This window comes from Musa acuminata, chromosome BXJ1-4 (assembly GCF_036884655.1).
Source record: "Musa acuminata AAA Group cultivar baxijiao chromosome BXJ1-4, Cavendish_Baxijiao_AAA, whole genome shotgun sequence".
Taxonomy (NCBI): Eukaryota; Viridiplantae; Streptophyta; class Magnoliopsida; order Zingiberales; family Musaceae; genus Musa; species Musa acuminata.
This window is the reverse complement of record NC_088330.1, coordinates 11,923,845-11,945,404: the sequence shown is the minus strand read 5'-3', so window position 1 is coordinate 11,945,404 and position 21,560 is coordinate 11,923,845. Positions and strand designations below refer to the sequence as shown.

Below are 21,560 nucleotides of genomic sequence, written 5' to 3'. Positions count from 1 at the left end.
ATTTTTTTTAAATCCCGATTATATATATATATATATATATATATATATATATATATATATATATATATGACTTATTATTGTTCGAATTAAAAGGTCGTTTCAAATTAAAAGGTCAAAGTAGTAGAACACAGCACAATTCCTCTCCGACTTGTAGTCACACACACAACCTCAATCAATCATGGGTAAGAAGGGACCTACTCCCACCGGCTTCCTGTCCCCACCTCCCAAGGGAAAGCTCAATCAAATGTCGCCAACGTTGGCTCGGGTGTGACTCGGCCTTGTACACGAAGTGAACTCTCGATCGGACCGTTCCCCGGCCCCGGTTCTCCGAGTCGCTCGCTCCACCGCTCGCCACGCCTCTCCGCCAAGAAAGCACAAGAGGCCGAAGGAAGAGAGAGAGAGAGAGAGAGAGAGAGCGAGAAGAGGCCGATGCAGAAGAAAAGAGTCGAACCCGACGCCATGGCTTGCCCGACCTTCAGAGATCTTGGAGGCTATCGCTTCATCTCCCCCGTCCATTACGGCTCGCCCAAGAGCATCTCCGCCGCCTCTCCCCCTCCATAATCGCTTCGACAGGATGAGGAAGAGGTCGAGAGTGACGAGGGCGATTTCGAATTCGAATTCGCTCTCGCTCTCACCGACCCTGAGCATGGCGATGAAACGATCGCCGCGGACGAGATCTTCTCCGACGGCCGGATCCGCCCCCTTTGCCCTGTTTTCGGCCGCGGCCTTCCCATCGCCGACGGCCACGTGGACCGCGACCAAATCCACCGGCTGTTGGGCAAGAAGCCGTAGCGGGCCTCCGGCCTGGACTCGACGCCGTCATCGTCGGAGGTGGACGATCTCGAGCGGGTCGACCCTAGGACGTACTGCTCGTGGGCACCGAGGCCGTCCGAGGCAGCGGCGCAGGGGCGGTGCAAGAAGAGCAGCTCCACGGGGTCGTCGCTGTAATGGCGGATCCGGGACCTGATGGCGAGGCGGAGCCAGAGTGACGGGAAGAAGAAGGGCATGTTCCTCGCGGCGAAGGAGAGGAGGGGGCACAAGAAGAAGGCGGAGAAGGGCAGCCCACCCCGGAGCCATCGAAGCGAATCCGAGGTGGCTGTGAAGGAGGGAAAGGAGGAGAAGAACGGGAGAGGGGGGAACGGAGGCGTAAAGGCGGGCCAGTGGGATATCGTCACTGCCCACCGGGTGTACTACGGGAAAGGCGGTGAGCAGGCGGCAAGACGCGGCCCGCGGCAGTTGTTCTTGCCGAACAAACGAAACGTGTTCGGGTTCTTCGCCAACGTCAATGGCATCGCCCGTAGGTGTCACCCTTGTTAATTTTTTTTGTTTTTTTAATATGTTTTTATTTCTTTTAGAAACGTTTTTTTTTTTTTTTTGCGAGCATAGAATTTAGAAAATATTTTCAAAACTCCGTTTGGTTAAATTCATCTATATAATCATCATTAATTTAATTACAATATAATTTAGAAAATATTTTCAAAGTTCCAATATATATATTAGTTTAATTACGAAAGGAAAGGATCGACTCGACAGCGTTCCAGTCTTGTTGGATGGATAAGCTTGTCGGTCATCTCCTGTAATTGTTCGTGCCGAGTCAAACTTGGACAACAGTAGCATTCGACAAACGTGATCTCTTCCACCGTGTTCGTCTTCGATGTTATCTCGATTATTTTCACGTCACCTTTTCTCTAAATTATCCCGTGCTACAGCGACAATTCATGCTCATCTCTGCCACATCTTGCAGTAAGGACCATGGGTGCTCCAAGACTCCATCTCCATTACGCAAGCTATCCACACCGCAGAGCTCATTGCGTGGCTGTGACGATGGTTTGGCCGCTTACGTTAAAGCTTCACTCTCCGGTCTCCATATCAAACGGGTGGAGGAGGAGCGGCGCGGGACGATGAACCGAGGCCGGAAACCAGCCCACGTCCCTCGTCTTCCTCCTCTAATGATCTCTTTGAACGAAGCGCGCAATCTAAGCGTCCCGTCCTTGCATGATGCCGGCCGCTTGGGTTCGGAGCATAGGCAGTCTCGTGCGGTCCAACAGGCGCAGGGCCGCTCTCAGACCCGCCATCGTCCTCTCCAGCCTCGACAGCAGAAACACTCCCACCAAATCTTCCGCGCAAAATTCCCTTCCAAGGCCCGACAAGAGCTCCTCTCGCGTCTCTGCTGCCCCGAGCACGCTCACGGTAAGAGATCGATAGCCACATAGAGCGGCACGCTCGTCATGGTGCCAACCCAAAAGCTTGGGTCGCACTCCTCTGATTCATGCCATGTATAAGTATCAATAAGGAAATAGTACGATTTGTCGGCCTCTCGAGGGTTGCACGAGCAGTGATTGGGTTCCCCGCCGCAGTCGCCATTTCCTGGCCAGCCCCCATCTCGCCCGGCGAATGCTCCTTGTCATAGGGAAGCGCCATCGAAGCGCCCACTGATTCAATTCACCCCCCAGTCAACTTGCCCTGCTTTGCGATATGGTGAAGAGAATAATAAGAAAGGCATGAAGCCATGGAAAGAAAGCCTGGCATTCGTAGAGAAGACTAATATTGTACTCTCGAGTCATGTGAAACGCTTCCACCAGTAGGACACGCATATAAAATGGACAACTCATCGCCAGACATTGGATCTCGAAGACTTTTGGTGTAGATAGAGGAGGAGGAGGAGGAGGAGGAGGAGGAGGTTTGTGGGATCACCGATGCCTCACTCGTCTTCTCTTTCTCCTCCCTGTTATGTCTATATTTCTTCTTCCTCGTATCTGATCTCAGCATTCTGGAAATTTGGTTCGAATAAGTTTCTTTTGAGTTCCTCTTTCTGATAGCTTAGATTCGAAGATGATCTATAGAGATTTTAGATGGGCTGCACTGTTTTCTCTTTTACAAGCTGCTTTTGTTCTTTCCCATCACAAACACTCTTTTCTCCATGAGAGATAAGTGCACCACTTAATCTCTGTGAATGTGCAGGAAATGGATCCGATGGAGCGGCTGACTTCGGGGTTCCAGCGCTTCAAGAAGGAGGTCTACGAGTAAGTCAATCTCCCCCGTACATGCTCGCATCTTAATCCTCCCATGGATTGCATGCACGAAAAAGTAACTCTTCATCGTCGATCCATCTGTAAGACCGTAACTATTGTCTTACAGGAAGAACGCTGCTCTGTTCACTCAACTCGCAGATGGTCAGAGCCCCAAGGTGAGTTCCTTCCTAACGAAACCAAGTCCTTCTCTGTGCTGCAAAATCTAGGAAGACGACAGATTAAGTTAACCCCACAATCGAAATGACTTCAATCAACAAGTGGGATCTATCAGTAAAAAAAAGATCTTGGGACGAGCATTCCGAGGCTTGCATGTGAGTTACCGCAGTACTATGATCCCATGAACATGATCTTATGTTACGTGGTTTTGATTCAGTTCATGGTGTTTGCGTGCGCGGATTCTCGTGTGTGCCCGTCCGTGGTGCTCGACTTCCAGCCCGGGGAGGCCTTCACCGTCCGCAACATTGCCAACATGGTCCCTCCGTATGACCAGGTTACTACTGCATTAACGCACTCGATGCAAGAAACTTGCTCTCTTCATATGGCATCCCTCATTGTTTGTGCCTGCAGACGAGATACTCCGGGGTTGGGGCTGCCATCGAGTACGCCGTCCTCCATCTCAAGGTCCAGCAGTCGATTACATTATTGCTTTGTCCTTTTGGCCACCCATCTTTCATTTGTTTTCTTTTCTCGAGAGATGGATCGACAGAAGGATAAATACATAAAGAGTTTAATGATCATTAGAAGAATAAATACCGACTCTGTTAATCTTGGGCAGGTTGAGAACATTGTGGTGATCGGCCACAGTCGTTGCGGTGGAATTAAGGGGCTTATGTCTATCAAAGAAGATGGCACCAGAAGCAGGTAAGAAACATCACCTCTGTTTTCATCTTTCAGTAATTGGCAGCATTAGTGTTGACTCTTTTTTCTTGAAAGATGAAATAGATTGGAATTTCCTCCAAATTTCTTGGGAATTCCGACCAAATGATCCTCCTTATCTGGTTGTGATCAGTGCCTTCATAGAGGACTGGGTGAAGGTCTGCTTGCCAGCATTGGAGAAGGTGAAAGCAAATCACTCAGCCTTGCCCTTCGAGGATCAATGCACCCATTGCGAAAAGGTGTTCTTCTCTTCCTTTTTTACAATGATACTTTCTAGTTCATACAAGTAAGCAATGTGCAAAGGTTACATTCACCTTCTCTCAAGCTAATTTTAGCAGATGTAAAATTGCTACTGCTTCTTGGCTCTGAGGATAGTGGAATATGATGATTACTGTCAACAGCAGCAGAGAAGACTTTTTTTGGTTGAAATGTTTTGAGCTGTTGATATCGGAAAGAGAGGTTTGCTTTTGGCTATTGTGTTGCTGACTGATGCCATTCTCTTCGACCCTTGGCAGGAGGCAGTGAACGTCTCTCTCCACAACCTGAAGACGTATCCCTTCGTCAAAGATGGACTGGAGAAGAAAACACTGAAACTGATCGGGGCACATTACAACTTCGTTGCCGGCAGCTTTGATATCTGGGAGGTATGAACCGGAGGCTTAAAGGAGCTCTCATTGTTGTCGTGCCAGCATGCGCTTAACTCGGGGTTCTAACATGGCAATGTACCGTTCATCGTTGTACCTTGTTTTCCTTGGAAAAGAAACATCAACATGTATGCAAAATTCATCTGTGATCTGATATGGAAGTCTAGCAAGAACAGTTCCCGACAACCACTCTGTCATATCTCATACCAGACGATGATCAAGTTGCTATTAGATACAGGAATGACAGCATCACACTCCAAAGGTGTGGGATGTAAGATGTCAGGTATCATCACCACAGTCGGCAGCGGCAGCAACTGCAGTTATTACATTCAAACAGCACGGATATTTTGCCGAGTACGTCTGTATTACGCGGACAAGAGTTGGTAAACCATATGTAAGCATATGAAGTAAGCCCACTTGGAAAGTCAAAGTTGTGCTACAAAATCATACTTGACAGAGCAAAAAGAATACAATGAATCCGTCAAGTCTCTCTAATGATCATTGCCTCAAACATCAGCTTTTCCAATTACTTGGAAATGCCATCTAAGTCATTGTATAGATTATATTTTTGTTTTTCGTACCAACTACAGGACTGCGAACTCAACCATTGACCTTTGAACTGTGTGCCAAGTCTTGTTTACAAGGGCACGCCACTCTGAGAAGAACAAAAACTCGTTTTCTTTCTTTGGTTGCTTCCTTCTCCCAGTCTTTTGTCTTTCGCAGGAGCAGTAGGAAAGCAGATGAACTCGGAGGGCTGGACTTGGGGTCTCCTCCGAGCTTGACTTGAGCAATGGATGCTTCTAAATCATATTTTTCTATATACGGTGTTTATGTGACATGTTTGTGATAAGACTAAATGTGGTCATCATTGAAAGTATATTTAAAGGCACTAAACCTCTCACAGTTCCTTGTCCTCCAAGGTGTGGTTTCTTTCACCTGCTACAAATCCTTCAAACCTTCTTACTTGCCATCCATGTCCGCATTAAGGGAGCTTCAACACCATTCATTGCCATTTGTTTTACCCTTTTAACCCTTCAAACCTTTATATTATTTATATATATATATATATATATAATCTTCGAAGGACACTTCATATATAAACCCCCCCTCTGGAGGTGCGGTCTCCAAGCCTTCATCTTCCTCTGTTCAGCAAGCAATGGTTTCGTCGTCCTCGATCCGATTCATCGAGGCCGCCCTAGAGGCTACCGGCGACAGAGCCCTTTCCTACGTCCACCATGGCCTAAAGTGGCTCATCCGCGATGACCTCCTCTCCCTGTTCGACGATTTCCGGACCCTCTCCCCGGGGTCAGACACCTTAACCCATAACGACGGCACCACCGTCCACCTCCTCTACGCTCATGGCGTCTTGCCCGTATCCTCGTCCCTGCCGCCCGTCCTCCTCACCATATGGTTGCACCAAGCATACCCCTTCGTGGCACCCATCGTGTACGTGTTCCCCGCGACCGGTGAGCAGATGGTGGTACACGATCACCCTTTTATCGCTCCCTCCGGTTCTGCTGTCCTGCCCTACCTCCAGACATGGCAGTATCCAAAGTCCAACCTCTCCGATCTTGCGCGCAACCTCGTCAAGGTCTTCAGAATTTGCCACCCCTACGGCTTCATCCCTACCTCGCCCGGCCGCACCGATGCTTCTCTTGCATCCAAGAGGGAGGCGATCGACCGGTTGGTAGCTGCACTCCACTACGACGTGAAGCGATTCCAGGCTCAAATCGAGGAGGACATGAAGCAATTGTGTAGCAGGCAAGCTACGCTGCGCGAGCGAACTGACATGATCGACCGGGCACTGGGAGACCTGGAACTCGAGCGGCTGAGGTCGAAGGAGGTCGCGAAGCAGATGGTGGATAACGCGGACGTGCTGTCGAATTGGCTGCAATCGCATGGTACCGAGTCTTGTTTGTACATGGAAGAGGTAGAAGGATTCGAGACGGCCGACGAGAGCGACCGATGCTTGCTGGACAACGAAGCCGCGGCGCAGGCCATCGACGACTCGGTGGAGGTTCTTGGTGAAGCACTAGCGGCGGGATCGGTAACCTTCGCAAACTATATCAAGCAGGTGAGATGTTTGGCGAGGGAGCAGTTCTTCCACAGGGCGATGGTCGCAAAAATCCAGCGGTCCAATGAAAGTTCATCAGAGCGAGCGATTTGCTAATTGATTTCTATTTCTTTTCTTTTCTTTTCTTTTCTTTTGTGCGGAAGCTTAAAGGATTCGTTCAATTACTATTTGGATATTTGTATCTCGTTATCGGATAAATGTCTTCCACAAACATGCAACGATGTTTTTCGTTGCGTTGACTTTGAAGATTTCCAAAGTTCATGCACATGCTCCATAATCTCAAGTCTCCGAGTAGAAAATGCCATACCCGATGACCGACCGGCCACCTTTGCAAGTCAACCGAATATATATATTAAAAGAATATATATATATATATATATATATATATATATATATATATACATATTAATGGTACTAAAATATTTATTTTTAATAATAAAAATACTTAATGATAAAAATAAAAATAAAAATAAAAATAAAATGTGAACTTACTTGATAAAAGATCAAATAAATATGAAATAATAATTTTATATTTCTTAAACACTCTGATCACTCATCATGATGTATGTGTATGATTTAATCTATCTTTTTATCTCGTTTAAATCATGTCAATATTATAGAATCTCATATGATAAATTTAATTAAAAAACTTGATAGCTATCGAACTTATTCAGTCTTTCCCACTTGATAAGATGGGTATATGATCAAATTCTAGTTTTACTATTTATGCTTAGAATATCCAGATTTAATAACTTCTTTACAACGAGCAAGAATTTTTATGATTCCTTTATATCCCAATTATTTTATTTGCTTTAAGACCTAGCCAATCCAATTAGGATAGAGGGAATGGAAATATCAGAAGAAAATCTTAAAATTAATGTTTTATCGACGTCTATACATTTGGTGCATGTCGAACTCGAGCTTGACCCGAACATGTAATTGGGTTCAAATTGAACCTTTCTTTTTTGGTTCGAACTCCAACCGTATATATAATATATAATTTTCCCAATAATATATTTCTCAAAAAAGAAAATGAGTCACGGCCCTTACGTGAGTGCCGAGATCGCCGCCGCGGGTTCATTCCCCTGCCTCGCTGAGTTGCTGCCCCACCCTGGCGGCGCAGCCTCCGGTGTCGGCCATCCCCTACCCTTCTACCGACTCCCCGCTTCCGATCGCTTGTCGTTTCGGTTTCGATGGAGTCAATCGCGAGTAGGTGGAAAGCCATTTGGCGCGCATGTACTCCGGCCTCCGCCACGGCGGGACATGGAGACCCTTCTTCTTCAGGCTCTTCCGCGCCGCCTGCGACACGACGGCCACGATCTGGTTCACCCGGTCCTCCTCCCCGACGAAGACGGATGGCAGGGATTGGAGCACCTCACGGTACCTCTTCGTGGACCGCGCGATCTCGAACTCCGACCGGAAGTCCACGTCCACCAGAAGCCGCTCGCCGCCGCCGACGATCACATCGATGTACTGATACTCTCCTGTCAATGGACCCAATACCATCAACCAATCGATCGAGAATTAAAGGCGAACCCAGAGAGAGATGGGAGGCAGAGAGCAGAATTCTACCGGCTGCAACTGACGAGGTTTTCTTCCAGCGAGATTTGCAGATGGATGCATCGTAGCCGAGGGATCGAAGGCCCGCGGTGACAGCTTTGATGTACTCCTCTTTTCTCTTGCAATTCCTGCTCTTCTCCATGAGGTTCGATGCATCTGCCAAGAGCTTTATCTCCGTCTGACTCGTGCAGAGCACCAAACCCTGTCAGAACGCAACAAAAAAAAAAAAAAATCCCATTTTTATGGTGTTTTTAGACGAATGGATGGACGAGAACGGATTAGGTTGCCTTAACGGCCTCCGCGGCGTCCCGGGCGTCGGCGGATGCGATGGTGGGTTCTGCAGCGAGGTCGTCGTCGGGAGGGTTCCTTGTGTTGTTGCTTTCCCCCTCCATGTAGTTCCGGACCATCCTGTCGAGAGAAACGGAGCTCGGCTCCAAGTCGGCCCAGGAATCGAGTCTCTCCTCCGGAGAGATCCTTGGCGCGCTGGCGAATTGCCTCTCGAAGAGGCGCTTCAACATCGACTTGCCCACCGGCTTCGCCTGATCGCTTCGGACCATCCCTTTCCGATCGATCGGTTGTGTCTCCAGACTCTCTCCTTCCTCTTCCGATTTCGAACCGTAATCTCCAAAGCACCAGGCAGAGGCAAAAATGGCGGAATCGGAGAAGCTACAGAACAGCTAACTACAGAGGCGGAACAAAACCGGATGAAGAGAAGGCAGAAAACAAAGATCAGGAGCTCATTCGATCCAAAAGCTAAAGCAAAACACAACGACTAGGAATCATTCGACTCTACACACGGCACGGCTTCCGGTTTCATTCAACAAGCATGGGATTGCTTCCGACAGCCGCACCAAGCGAATCGGGGAGGGTTTCACGAGAGAGAGGGGAAAGAAGAACGAATCGTACCGCGATGGTCCGGTAGGCGGCGATCGATGCGTCCAACTGTGGATCACTCGGAGGCAGCGTTGGCGATCAGAGGAGCGGAGCCTCGGTGCGGACGAGGCGGCGGTCGGGGTTTTAAAGGGCAAATGGAGAAGCAGGGGCTGATGAGATGGAAAATCCTGCTTACGTGTCTTTCCTACTTGGTGAGACTTATCCATAACGGTGCTCGATCGATTCTTCTTGCCGCGCTTTGTACAGTACCCATCTCTCTACCGGTTCATTGATTGGCCACGTCTTTACGGGTCCCGCAGCATTGATGTCGGTAGCGAGGACGCGCATTGACGCGATTCTTGGAGACAAAGTTCGTTTACATCAACACCGAAACGTGTCTCTGGTTCGACGGCATCGTGACTTAACCGGCGGCGCCGTAATTTCTCTGATGAGACGCCCGAGCTTACCGATTCCATTTTTTTTATCATTCACAATCCCTCTATTATTCCTAATTTAAAAATAATAATAAAATAATATTATTAATATTTACTTTCCCTCTAATTTTAATTTTAATTTACCTGTGCACCCGTACTCGTTGCCACCACCGATGCTACTTGCGTTCAACCCATACTCGTTGCCCCTTAGTCATCGTTTATGGCTCCTCAGATCATCATCCTATGATGGATTTAACTAGGTTTATGCCCCTTTACACCCAGGCCTCCATCGACCTTAGGCCGGCCGAGTGATGCACAGTTCCAGATAACGAGGGTGAGCTTGTTTTAGTTTTGGTCGTTGTTTCGAAAGAAATATCTAAAAGGTTTGGAGATCCTAGAAATATTCTTGTTGGAAATTGAAGTGTTCGTTGGGGTGTAGAGAGAGAGAGAGAGAGGCATTGCGGCGATGACTGAGTTGACCTATTATCATCTCCCGTTGCCGGAGATGAGTTTCCCGAAGCATGAGGATGGTGATCCTATGTCGATCGATGAGGGGCCTGAGCCGGCCGAGACATTCCTCCCTCTTGAGGGCTCCTCTGCAGTTCCAGGAGATCATCAGGACGGGAATTGTTGTGTGTGCGGGGAGGGGGGAGAAAGGAAGTACTTTGCATCAGAGGAACTAGCCAAAAAGAGCAGTGTTATGGTTCTACCTTAGATTCCTGGTTTTCCTCTCAAGATTTAGGAATGGTAGATAGGGGCTTCCCTGAGCTTTTGGCTTGCCAGATTCGGGACTCGGCTTGTGCGTGATCCTGACCATTCCGGGTCTTCTTCTTCCTAGAGAAACCCACCATCGTCTCCGGGGTTATTGTCAGCGGCCTTTCTGAAAGCATACCCGATCGAATGAAACCTGAAATATATATATATATATCTCACATGGAATTCATAATTCGTTAGAATGGACATCAAAAGATTTGTACTTCAAATCGACATCATAAGATCTGTATTCGATCGAAACAAGATTACCTGTATCTAATAGAAAAATGGCATCTGTGTTGTATACATATCGGATAGCTGTCGTACAAATTCTATGATGCTTAAATGTCATTTCCATACATAATGATAGATCATATCATATAAAACAAAAGAGAAATCAACATTGTAGTTATCTGCACTCTTCGTGTGTGTGATAATAGGTCAACATATTGACCTCCAGCCACAAATTCCTTCGGGAGAGACTTCATATTTAAAGATGGGGTACATTGAAGAGAGAACCACGACATGCCTCAACTCCCCATGTCAGTAAAGATGGGGTTTGCTTCGAGTTGATCTACAAGCTTTTCCATTATATCACTAACAACAATGTGGAATGCATCTCTTGTCAATTCTCCGGCGATCACTTCTTCCTTGATCTCTGAGAAGATTTGGTCGTAGAGAAGCGCTACTGTTTCGTTAGACTCAGCTGGAGGCAGGCCTAGTCTGGATCCTTTTGCCTTGAGGAGACCCTGCAATAGCTCCATGTTTCCCTCTCCACGACCGCGAGCATTCCAATCTCCAAACATGCTCTCCATCTCATCATCGAGGAGCTCCTTATGTTCTAACAACTGCAAACAAACAGAAATGTTAAGCATACTTTGCTGGGAAGTAGACAAACTTGATAACTAAGAGATGGAGTTAGGCATCAAGAAAAGTATTAATTTGTTATCTCTGATAGGTATCTCCTCATCAACTTTGGTATTTTTCCGAATCCAAAATTTTTTGTCAGATCTTTAAGAGAAGTGCACAACAAATCAAAAGAACACCGTATTTTATGCGAAACTAACAATCCTCAGAACTATGAATCTTCTCAAGCTTGATGGCAAATAATTCCTTATTCAGCATCAGATTTTATCTTGCTGTTTTCTATTTATTTTTATCATTGAAGCTATCTGATCGACCAGGGAATTGATAGTTTTTCTCATTTCATGATCTACAAAGAATTACTGACATCTAACATGGGAAATTAATATGAAAATAATCTCATACCTTTTTTATCTTAGAGCCATTAACAACCTTCAAATTTTGGATAACTACAACAGGCTTTTCAGCCAAACCGTCTGCAAGATCTTGCAGAATGAGCTGAAGTAATTGTGCGAATTGTGCCTGGCCCAGCTGTTGTTCTCCTTCTGCTCCATGTTTCCTTAATATGTTACTAAAAAGATCACTGTGTTCTGTATACATCACAAAATAGAACATCATGTACTTGAAAATATTGTCCTTTCGAGAATAGTATGAAAAACAGAACATTGATTTACCTGTATATCAAAGTGAGGTTGTTTCAGCATAACACAGTGATACATGCAGCAGCGATATAGGCGTATGGCTATTGAATACGCAAAGAGGTCCCAGCAAAAGAGTGGCAAATGACATTGTTATCATGGCTTATTATGGTTTCATGAAAATCACTAAATAAAAAAGTGACCCACATCCATAAATGGCAAGACAATGAAAGCTATTTGACACAAAATTAAAAGGATCGCACAATGGAGTCAAGAGGAAAATTTTTCATTCTGTCCTTTATATAAACAAGAGAGAGTGCATGTATTATTATGACATAGCAATTACAGGAGATTCCAAAATGATGGCTCTTTTTTGATGGTACATGAAGATAAGAGGAATCTAATCTGAAAGCTTATTGTTCCTGATATAATTTGTGACCCAACCAAAAATCAGGTTAGAATTTACCTGTCTATATTAAGTAGGAGAAGCGCAAATTTGATTTTGATGTGCTATATATTATTGATTATGAAGAACAAAAGATGTGAGTTTTCACCTATTTTCAATCCAAGTGTGCAATTCAGATTATGAAAAAGAACTGTAAATAAAAGGAATCTTATCTGTCTTGCATGTGCTTAGCTTCTTTAGATATGAAAATGACACATTACTGAAAATAATTGATTGTGTAACGCTAGTCATAGTATTTTCGTGCCTCAACCTGTGGAAGTACTTAAACAAATTTAATATAGAAAAGCATTCATTTGTGTGATAAACAAAAAAAGATCCATGACACAGGATCAAAAGTTTTATATGATACAATATGCAAAATTACAATGAAATTTTCTCATAGACTATGCTTGTAAAGATATTTGATGAAACAACAATAAAACTGCAAGCTGTTTTAAACCATGAAAGATTGACAAACTGAAGAAAGAATAAGTTTATGAGTGACCTTATAAATACCATAGGAATACAAAACCTATACACTGAGTGTCAAGAAATTGTACTTGAATTGTCTTCACACAAAAAGTAGAAGATTATGGAAGAGGACAGCATAATGGCAATAAATGAGCAGGACAGTATATACCAACAGGTTCTGGTTTCTAAGATATAGGAGGTAAACCAATTTTGGGAGGTGTTTCTTTAAATCTATAATTGCCATGTCATAATTCATTTAAAAAAAAAAACATAGATGACCAAAATGAGAACATTCAAGCGAGAATTTGACTCTTTTTGTAGGATATATATACTCATATGCTTTACTGTAATTATGATTTTCATGTGGTCATGCACTATGTAATATGATTATTTGCAAATGAAATATGTTGTACATTGAAAGACCAACCTGAAAATGTAGGAACCCCCATTTCCACCCCCATAAGAACAAGAGCATCTTGAATCTTCTTTTTGCTGAGTTTTCCTCTGTCGTCTACATCCAGATCGGTAAAAAGATTCTCCGCCAACATAGCAAAATCATCTTCATCGTCTAGAAAAACTCGTAGAGCACTTCCATCCAATACCAAAATAGCAAGAGGATCATCTGAAAGGTTTAAAGAGATCCAGTTATAGTCAACGAAACTGAATGGCAAGAGCACAAAGAGTGCTAAATCTTGTATATAACTTCAGAAGAAATTTCTGAAGCATCTGTAAAGCACACTTGTATAAGTTATAGTTTCTGTGTGGTTGTCAAAAATAAGGAAAATAAAGACAATTATAGACTTGGTGCCTCGAAATATCAACTACAGCAAGACATGCTTGGCGCAGATTTAGTCATTACATTTCTCTTCCTTCCTCTATTTGCATACTCAATTTGTTGTAGTGGAGCAAATATTGCCTTAGTTACACGATTTCGATTTAAAGATGAAGGATCCGACGATGTAGAAAACCATGCATGACAAATCATAGTAGATTACAAGGTCGGATCGAAGTGAAATTTGACAGGAAAGCTTCTGGCAATGCTATGCAAAATTTATTTCTGTTTCATACAGGAAAGCATAAAAGAAGTTTATCCAAATTGATGGATCAATGTATACTTAACAAAACAAAACAAAGAAAAGAAAATAAAAGAGGGGAAAAATTTTTTCCACATAAAAATATTCTAATTGCAAAACATAAAAATTGATGCACCACTGGAACAAGAAGATGAGACCAGAAGTTAAAGAAAAGGCACAGTTCATCCTAAAGGTCTGCTCCCTCATAATGCGCACCAACTCCACTCCCATTGTTCTCGGTTTCTAAAATTGATCAAACCCTTTCAAAGATTATGTTAATCAGCACAAGATTGCCTTTGTCTTGCTTTGTACTTTTGTTTAATTTCTACATTGAAAGCATCACCAACAAAGGAGCTTCTTTTCAACTGCCCTTCATCATCCAGCGAACCCTTCCATCTAAATCTAACGATCAAGACAGTAACAAATCTACAGCCATCGATGTATTGCAACAACTTTCAAGAAATCTATAAAACCACCGAGGAAGACAAACCCTTCGTATGTCTGCCGCCGATCATCGTCCATTGTGGTGAAAACAACACAAATTCGAGAAGCCGACAGCTTAATTGCCCTAAGTAAACATGATAAGAGGACCAAAAGTGATGCACGGAAGAGCAGAGATCTTTAGCGGGAAACTCGACCTGCTAGATCATCGGCGAGTGCGAGGAGATACTCGCGGACCTTCCGCTTCACGGAGTCGGCGTCGATGACCTCCTCCTCGAAGGATCGGGCGTCGCCTCCGGCCAACCGCCGGAAGGCAGCGGATCTGAGGGGATCCGGCAAGGAGAGGCCGAAGAGGCGAGCGGCGACCTCGGATTCGGCGTGCTGGAGGAGACGGGCGCCAGAAACGGCGCCGTCAGGGAGCGGGAGACGGAGATCGTCGGCCCGCAGTGTGCTACCGTCGACGACCGTTAGTCCTCCGTTGGCCATTTCAGCGCGTGGGAAGGGAAGCGCAGGACGAGTCTGCGAGCACTGAGCTTGGTGTACTTAAAACGCCAAGTTGGACTCGGTCAACCCAACACCACCAAATCTATTCTACATTTTCTTTTCGATCTTAGCTATTAGAGGTTTTTGGGCTCCCATCATGGGCTTGATTGGGCTCAATTGACGGTCCACGTAAGGTTTCTAGTACATCAGTTCCTCGGTGGGTGGTTAAAGCCGCAGCAGTCACTGATTGCATCCATGATCAGGATTCACCCATCGATGGAGCTTCAGACGCCACATTCGGCGCTGTCTATGTGAGCTGAAAGTTATCATAGCAGGCAACACGTACCTTCTCCGTCTCTTCAACATCATGGCTCACCTACTGAAGCTATCAAACGACTAAAGATGTGCTTCCTTCTTCTTCGGTGAATGAATATGAGAAGCAGCCTTGCGGTTTAGATCTTTGTTTATTGCAAGTGCAGGAAGGCCAAGAAGGCCATTTTCTTCTCCCTCTGGGCGTAGTAGTAGGTGGGTGGCAATCATGTGGCAGATGGAATCAGATACGGCCTTTGTTTTCTGCTGCCCTGCGGTGGGGGAATTGATTGCCTGCACCGATGGGATGGAACAGCTCCACTCCCTCACTCTCTCTCTCTCTCTCTCTCTCTCTCTCCAGTGCCTGTTCACGGGGACTGGCCCAGTGGTCAAAGAGTCCATTTGCGTGGTCTCTCTCTCTCTCTCACACACACACACAACACGGGGTCAGAGAAGCACGACGTTGACCCGTCGCTCTCGGCGTGCCTCAGCCTGCGGCGAATGACGACGCTTCGGAAGATAAAAGAAAGGGAAAAAGACACGGCGAAAGGGCCGCTGCGATCAAGTCACGCGCGCAGTGGGACCACCGTGGACGGCTCCGGAAACTGACACGGCAGCGCGAGCCCCACGAGCTTGGGCGTGACGTCATGGCCTCGCTGCCGCCGTCAGTCGGTCCGCCATCTCTCTCTCGCGGCCAAAAAGTGGGTTCGCATGCTTACGTCTCGTCCTAAGCCATCACGTATATACTCCGTTCGGGTGAGGAGGCTCCTCATTTTCCTCGCCGTCTCATGCACAAACTAATAGATCGAATCATGAGGTGTTGCATTCGTTTTCCTCACGCACAACATTCCTCTCACGGAGTTGCTGGGTTTATGCAACAAGAAGAAAAGACTCGGCACACACGCATGGTGAGATGACAGAGGGGAAGATGGGATATACGTACCTTGATCCAAGAGAGCGATGGACAGGACCACAGACGTGAAGGCTGTGATGATGAAGATATGATGGGAGCGAGCGTGCATGAAAAGGGGTGCGAGGGGCACGAATCTCAGCAGAGAGGAAGAAGGGCTGGCGTGCCCGCGGAAGCTACACCCTTGACCATACAGCAGCCTCCCGCAAACTCCAAAACCCTGCCGGGCGAGGGCTCCGGCCACTGGGTCATGCGGCAGGGCGTCACATGCCATTTGAGTACCATGCAAAAGAGTTCCACAGGGAAGATATGGAGAAAGGTAGAAGGAAGGAATGGTTCTGTCATTCCTCACATCGAGACCTGCCCTCTTACTTACGTCTTCTCCATTCTCACGTGAATCTCTCTCAGTGCTCTCTCTCTGTCTCTCTCTCTCTCTCTCCTTCTCTTCTCACATGAAGCGAAGCAAAGCAAAGGATCTAGCTGGCTAGAGATGGTACTGTGGGTTTGTCGATTATGACTGCACACTGTGCAACATATGAATAATGACAAATCTACTGTGTCCTTTTTCTCATGGAAACTCTATATTTCTGAAGCTTGGATATGTTAGATTCTAAGGTCCCGATAGGAAATGGTGCCCAGAGATTCTGGCAGTGTACAACCGAGGAGAAGCGTGACAATTCGTAAGGATTTAGGGTTTCTTTGCTGCATACTTCAACCCATCCGCATAAAAATGTGTGTCGAGAGTGGCGTAACAGTCATTTGCCTCTCTACTCTCCAATGGCGTTGCGTACTAAGATTCTATTAGGATGACAACAAGGAGGAACTTTTAGTGTCGTCGTCGTGTGTGAATTGCCAAGAAAACAACGTCTTTGCTTAAACTAATGCTCCTTCGCCTATTTACATTGCACTCTATGGCCCATTTACATTGGAACTCCGCCCTTAAATAGTTTTGATCGTAACAAATGAGCTATGTTATGAGCATCATACTACAATGGATTGACACTGTAAACTCCCGCAATCGTAAGGAGCTGCCTTAATTTTTCTAGTGTGGAAAGTAAAAAAACTAGAACAAGTTGGACGTAAGAAAATCAAAAGTACTTTTGGTTTTAGTTTTGACTAATGGTTTTGGAGAACGGTAATAGATTGAAATAGGAATGAACTACTCTAATCGTAAACGTAGGATTTGATGAGCGTATTATTATTAATTTGAGTTTAGATATTCTAAATCAAAGGTTTGTGGAGACAAAGAATTCCGCAACTATCAGGCCCAACCAAACCAAGCACGTCCATTTCTGCTTCGGATCAGATCTAAGAATGAATCTACAACTACAGATTCCAGCCGCAAGACAAATCTAGTCTCATCTTCCAGATAAAGAAAACGAGTGCTAGGCATAGACATTGGATCTGAAGCAGACTCATAATGAAGCTTGTCCGAGATCTATCCCTCTCCTCAATGACAACCTTGTCCGAGACGCATAATGAAGCTTAAGAAGCTGCATCAGAACCTCAGCTTGTATGAGGCTTTGTTTTCCTTTTCTATGCCTGTCACCAATGCATGTCGAGACAGACAGCATCTCCGAGACGTGACTTGGCTTTCTTATCAACACTGTTGCTATTTCTTTGGTTCCCGTCATCATCCAAAAAAATGCCATGTTCCACCCAATCATTTACTCGTCACTGTGGCAATCATGTGATCATCATCGAGGGTCTATTGGTTTGGTCAGTGGGAGGGCCCCCTCCGGACTACGCAACCGTGTACCAGAGGAACAGGGGTTAGGGAGCGGGTGGGGGCCCAGTACACTGTAGTAGCTGAGGGAGTCGAGACAAGGAAGACTCCTCAGAGGCAGCAGTGAGAGCCTCCTCCTCAGGGGGAAAACAATGCCGGAAAGCATTCCCAACGCAAACTGGGATTTCAGGAATTCTCTCTCTCTCTCTCTCTCTCTCTTTCTCTCTCCCCCAAGGTCAAGAAGAGAAAAAGACAGCACAAAATGCTAACAGAGAAGGGCCACCACGAGGAGACAGACGAGGGCAGCATTGACATCGACATGGAGGATAACTACTGCTCTCTTGTATCCTTCTCCAAGCGAGACAAAGAAGATCCTATGCAGAATTTGTCATGTACAGAGAGTAGGACAGCAGGTTTTAAGCTCTCATCTCTCTCTCTCTCTCTATCTCTCTCTAGGGAGCCACAGCACCAAAACACCATGAAGGGCAGCCACCATGTGGCTTCCTTGCTCACGTGCAGTCGCATTGGTATCATCAGCAAGTGGTGGGCTTAGAGACCAACATCTTTGCTCTCTGAGAGGCGTGTCCATCTTGCAGATACATCGAGAGCAGTCTTGATGGCATCGACGCTGGCGCCAAGAAGACCTTTCCCTGAAAAGCCTACAAAGTAGATGCCCTTCTCTCCATTAGGGAACGAGTGCTCCGGCTTGCCTTCCGCTGTGAGAACACCAGCCTCCTACAAGGCGAAACAAACATTCGCATGAGACAGCAACACCATTTTTTCTCTGGGGAAAAGGCTACATTTAGATGACTTGTTCCGTGACAGTACAGTTCTTGTGCTCTTTCAAGTACGTCCATGGGAAAGATGTCCTTGGCTTCTTAAAGCACGACCAAAAAGATGAAACGAGTCGGGGTGGGGGGAGGGAGTGGAAAGAGGAGATTGCCTTGAGCCAGAGTGGGGCATTGCTCTTGTACCCCGTTGCGAACACCACCGCGTGGAACGCCATCTCTCCCCCGTCCACGAACTTGGCTCCGTTGCTTGTTAGTGACTCCACCTCTGATACTATCTGCCATTGTCAGCGAGAAGAGCAGCGATGTGCTATTAGAAATCACAGATGCGGCTACAGAAACACTTTACAGCGCGCGCACCGCACACACAGCGAGAGCTGTCTATCTTTGCTATGTCAAAAACCAAATGAAATGATGACGCATTCCGATCCAAGGAGTAAGCGAGCTTCATCAAACGATGAACCACATGAAACGATGTGTGGTGAGATCGATGGCGAGCATTCGTGACGCTCGAACGATCCACGGGGGGAAGAAGAAAACGATAAGAAGAACAAGGAATTCCAAGAAGCGTCGATGTGGGTTTTTGGTGCATTCAAGTACCTTGATACGTTCGTCTTTGATGCGCGATAGGGCTCCCACATCCAGAACGGGGGTTTTGCCGGTTGTGTTCTTGAGCTCCAGAGGGCCAACCTTTGGCCTCTTCAGACCATACTTCTCAGTGTCTCCGATCATCATCTTGGCCATGATTAACAGGAACCTATCCACCACTTTGGTTGGCAACCATCTGAGCAGCTTCATCGCCACGCCAAACGTGGAGGTCCCCAGCATCTCCCTCGGCAAAATGTGCACCTGCTTTCACAAGAAACACGTCAAATGTTGTTGAATCTCGATTCATCAGATGAACATGCATCGGAGACCACCGAAACAATCGAAGCAGTCGAATACAAATCCATCGCTCGCGGTTGCTCAAGAAACAGAGGAAAAACAAACGTACCCCACTTCGCACTGACATGAAGGGCATTGCTCCGTGCTCGCACAGGTCCACACATATCTCCATCCCGGAATTCCCACACCCCACGACCAATACCCTCTTCCCCTCATATTCCACCCCGCTCTTGTACTCGCTCGAGTGCAACAGGCTCCCCTCGAACCCCTCCGCCCCCTTGATCTCCGGCACCACCGGCTCTGCATTCTCCCCCGTCGCCACCACCAGCCATGGCGAAAGGAACTCCACCACCTCCGGCTCCCTCGGCTCTGTCAACGTCTCGCTCGAGACCGACGACGTCGAGCGGCTCGACTCCGAGAGCGAGTCGCTGGATCGAGACGGTGACAGGGCTTGCATGGGGACGTCGGAGAGGTCGCGGCGGATCGCCGTCACTCGCCAGAGGGAGACGGCTGGATCGAACCGGGCGTCCATCACGGTGCAACCGAAGAGCGGGCGGAGGGAGAAGTGGTGGGCGTAGGCGTGCAAGTATCCGAGGAAGTGGTCTTTGGAGGGGTAGGACGGGAAGTAGGCGGGGAAGGGGAGATGCGGGAGCTGGCAGAAGGGCTTGGGGAGGTGGAGGGTGAGGCGGTCGTACATGCGGTGGCTCCACAGGTCGGCGATACCGTCGGACCGCTCGAGTATAACCGAGGGCACGCAGAGGCGGCGGAGGGAAGCGGCGACGGCGAGGCCGGAGGGGCCGGCGCCGACGATAACAGGACCATGCACTATGGAGATCCTTGGCGTGGGGCTGCTCGGTGGATCCGTTGCGGGCAGAGGCGGCGGTTGCGGGGGGAGTGTCTCGGCGCTCATGACGACTCGACTCAGCTCACTGTTGCTCGTCACTTTTCGCTGCACTGTTTGCAGTGGAGAAAAGCCTTACCTTCCTTTCTTCCTTCCAACGTTATGAAACCAAAAGAGAACAAAACCCAGCACACTTTGACCTCGATGTTTACCTCCGCCTCCCTCGCCCTCTAAATTTAAGAACACTTAGTGTTGGAATTAAACCTGTTTAAATATCATAAAAGATTAATTCCATCAAAAGAAAAGTTTATTGAAAAAAAGGAGATTAAAAAAAATAGATTAAATATATATGAAAAGATAAATCAAATTGGTTATTAATTTTTGAAAGGATTTAAATGATTCATTTTAAATATAATTAATTTAATGTATCTTTGAGGACTATATAAACCCCGTTGGGTCATGAAACAGATAGAGTTTATGAAATTGTAAAAAAAAATTTTCAGATAAATATAGAAGATTGAAGCTTGTCCTACTATTTCTCTATTTGATAACTCTATCCCTTCTTCCTATCAAGATCAAAATTTGGTATAAGAGCATAAGTTAAGTTATGACCTCTTCCTCAAGTACCAACCAACTCCAGATCCTCAAATTGACAAAAAAAAAAAAAAAAAAGATATATGATGCATTCAAATGAAGGTTCTTTTAGGCTCCCAAGATGTATAAGAGTTTGTAGAAGATGGATTTGTTGAACCAAGTCCAGTAGAAGAAGGAGCAATGAATGCAGAAGGAAGAAAACAACTCAAAGAAAGAATAAAGAAGAAAAAAAAAGGCTCTGTTCACGATCTACCAAGGTTTGATGATACAATGTTTGAGATCATTACTCCAGTAAATACTTCAAAGGAGGCTTGGGAAATGCTTCAAAAAGCATTATGTGGTGTTGATAAGGTAAAGAAACTTCATCTACAAGTTTTACGAGCCGAGTTTGAAAAATTACAACAAGGTACTTCTGAAACTATTTCAGATTATTTCTCAAAAATCATTTCTATTGTTCATCAAATGAGACGAAATGGTGAACAAATAAGGGATCAAAGAGTAATAGAAAAAATATAAAGATCTCTAGATCTAAAATTTGATTTTATTGCTGTTATGATTGAAGAATCTAAAGATTTAAAAAAAATATCTTTAGAAGAACTTATGGGTTCTCTTTAAGTTCATGAACAAAGGATTACAAAAAGAGGAAGAGGACATGGACAAAAAGGAAGAGGAGACAGAAATCAGACCAATCAAGAATCTCCAAATAATGAAAATGGTGAATAAAATTTTAATAAAAAAGGCCGAGGTTATGGTCGAGGACATGACCGAGGTGGTGGACGTGATAGAAACTCTAAAAGGTCTGAAATATAATATTATATTTGCAAAAGGTATGAACATTACTCTTAT

At 45.8% G+C, this 21,560-nt stretch overlaps 5 protein-coding genes across 8 annotated transcripts; 2 read left to right on the top strand and 3 right to left on the bottom strand.

Annotated features, from left to right (window-relative positions):
• The first annotated feature begins 1,771 nt into the window (after positions 1-1,771).
• Positions 1,772-4,738, top strand: LOC135586711 (carbonic anhydrase 2-like). 2 transcript variants are annotated; one of them, XM_065167318.1, is made up of 8 exons: positions 1,849-2,190; positions 2,962-3,023; positions 3,139-3,187; positions 3,406-3,522; positions 3,600-3,653; positions 3,808-3,893; positions 4,042-4,147; positions 4,424-4,738. In XM_065167318.1, exons 1-8 carry the CDS (start codon positions 1,996-1,998, stop codon positions 4,556-4,558), a joined length of 804 nt encoding a protein of 267 aa, XP_065023390.1. In that variant the 5' UTR covers positions 1,849-1,995; the 3' UTR covers positions 4,559-4,738. The 2 variants fall into 2 exon arrangements, with proteins under 2 accessions (XP_065023384.1, XP_065023390.1); XM_065167312.1 differs by lacking the exon at positions 3,139-3,187 and having other exon boundaries at positions 1,772-2,190.
• Positions 4,739-5,708: 970 nt separating this feature from the next.
• LOC135672078 (protein ELC-like) lies at positions 5,709-6,722 on the top strand. The gene has a single exon (XM_065180534.1). The coding sequence runs from the start codon at positions 5,709-5,711 to the stop codon at positions 6,720-6,722; it is 1,014 nt and encodes a 337-aa protein (XP_065036606.1).
• Positions 6,723-7,481: 759 nt separating this feature from the next.
• LOC135672437 (uncharacterized) lies at positions 7,482-9,245 on the bottom strand. 3 transcript variants are annotated; one of them, XM_065180916.1, is made up of 4 exons: positions 9,093-9,245; positions 8,474-8,867; positions 8,199-8,388; positions 7,482-8,110 (listed from the first exon to the last, which is right to left on the bottom strand). In XM_065180916.1, exons 2-4 carry the CDS (start codon positions 8,741-8,743, stop codon positions 7,770-7,772), a joined length of 801 nt encoding a protein of 266 aa, XP_065036988.1. In that variant the 5' UTR covers positions 8,744-8,867; positions 9,093-9,245; the 3' UTR covers positions 7,482-7,769. The 3 variants fall into 3 exon arrangements, with proteins under 3 accessions (XP_065036988.1, XP_065036990.1, XP_065036989.1); XM_065180918.1 differs by having other exon boundaries at positions 8,480-8,867; XM_065180917.1 differs by having other exon boundaries at positions 8,474-8,863; positions 9,093-9,183.
• Positions 9,246-10,523: 1,278 nt separating this feature from the next.
• Positions 10,524-14,736, bottom strand: LOC103981465 (uncharacterized). The gene is made up of 4 exons (XM_009398204.3): positions 14,376-14,736; positions 13,092-13,286; positions 11,516-11,700; positions 10,524-11,094 (listed from the first exon to the last, which is right to left on the bottom strand). Exons 1-4 carry the CDS (start codon positions 14,662-14,664, stop codon positions 10,777-10,779), a joined length of 987 nt encoding a protein of 328 aa, XP_009396479.2. The 5' UTR covers positions 14,665-14,736; the 3' UTR covers positions 10,524-10,776.
• A 3,313-nt stretch (positions 14,737-18,049) lies between these two features.
• LOC103981727 (indole-3-pyruvate monooxygenase YUCCA8-like) lies at positions 18,050-20,907 on the bottom strand. Its single transcript, XM_018824710.2, has 5 exons — positions 19,767-20,907; positions 19,389-19,691; positions 18,995-19,243; positions 18,550-18,672; positions 18,050-18,341 (listed from the first exon to the last, which is right to left on the bottom strand). Exons 1-5 carry the CDS (start codon positions 20,187-20,189, stop codon positions 18,156-18,158), a joined length of 1,284 nt encoding a protein of 427 aa, XP_018680255.1. The 5' UTR covers positions 20,190-20,907; the 3' UTR covers positions 18,050-18,155.
• Between the last annotated feature and the right edge of the window lie 653 nt (positions 20,908-21,560).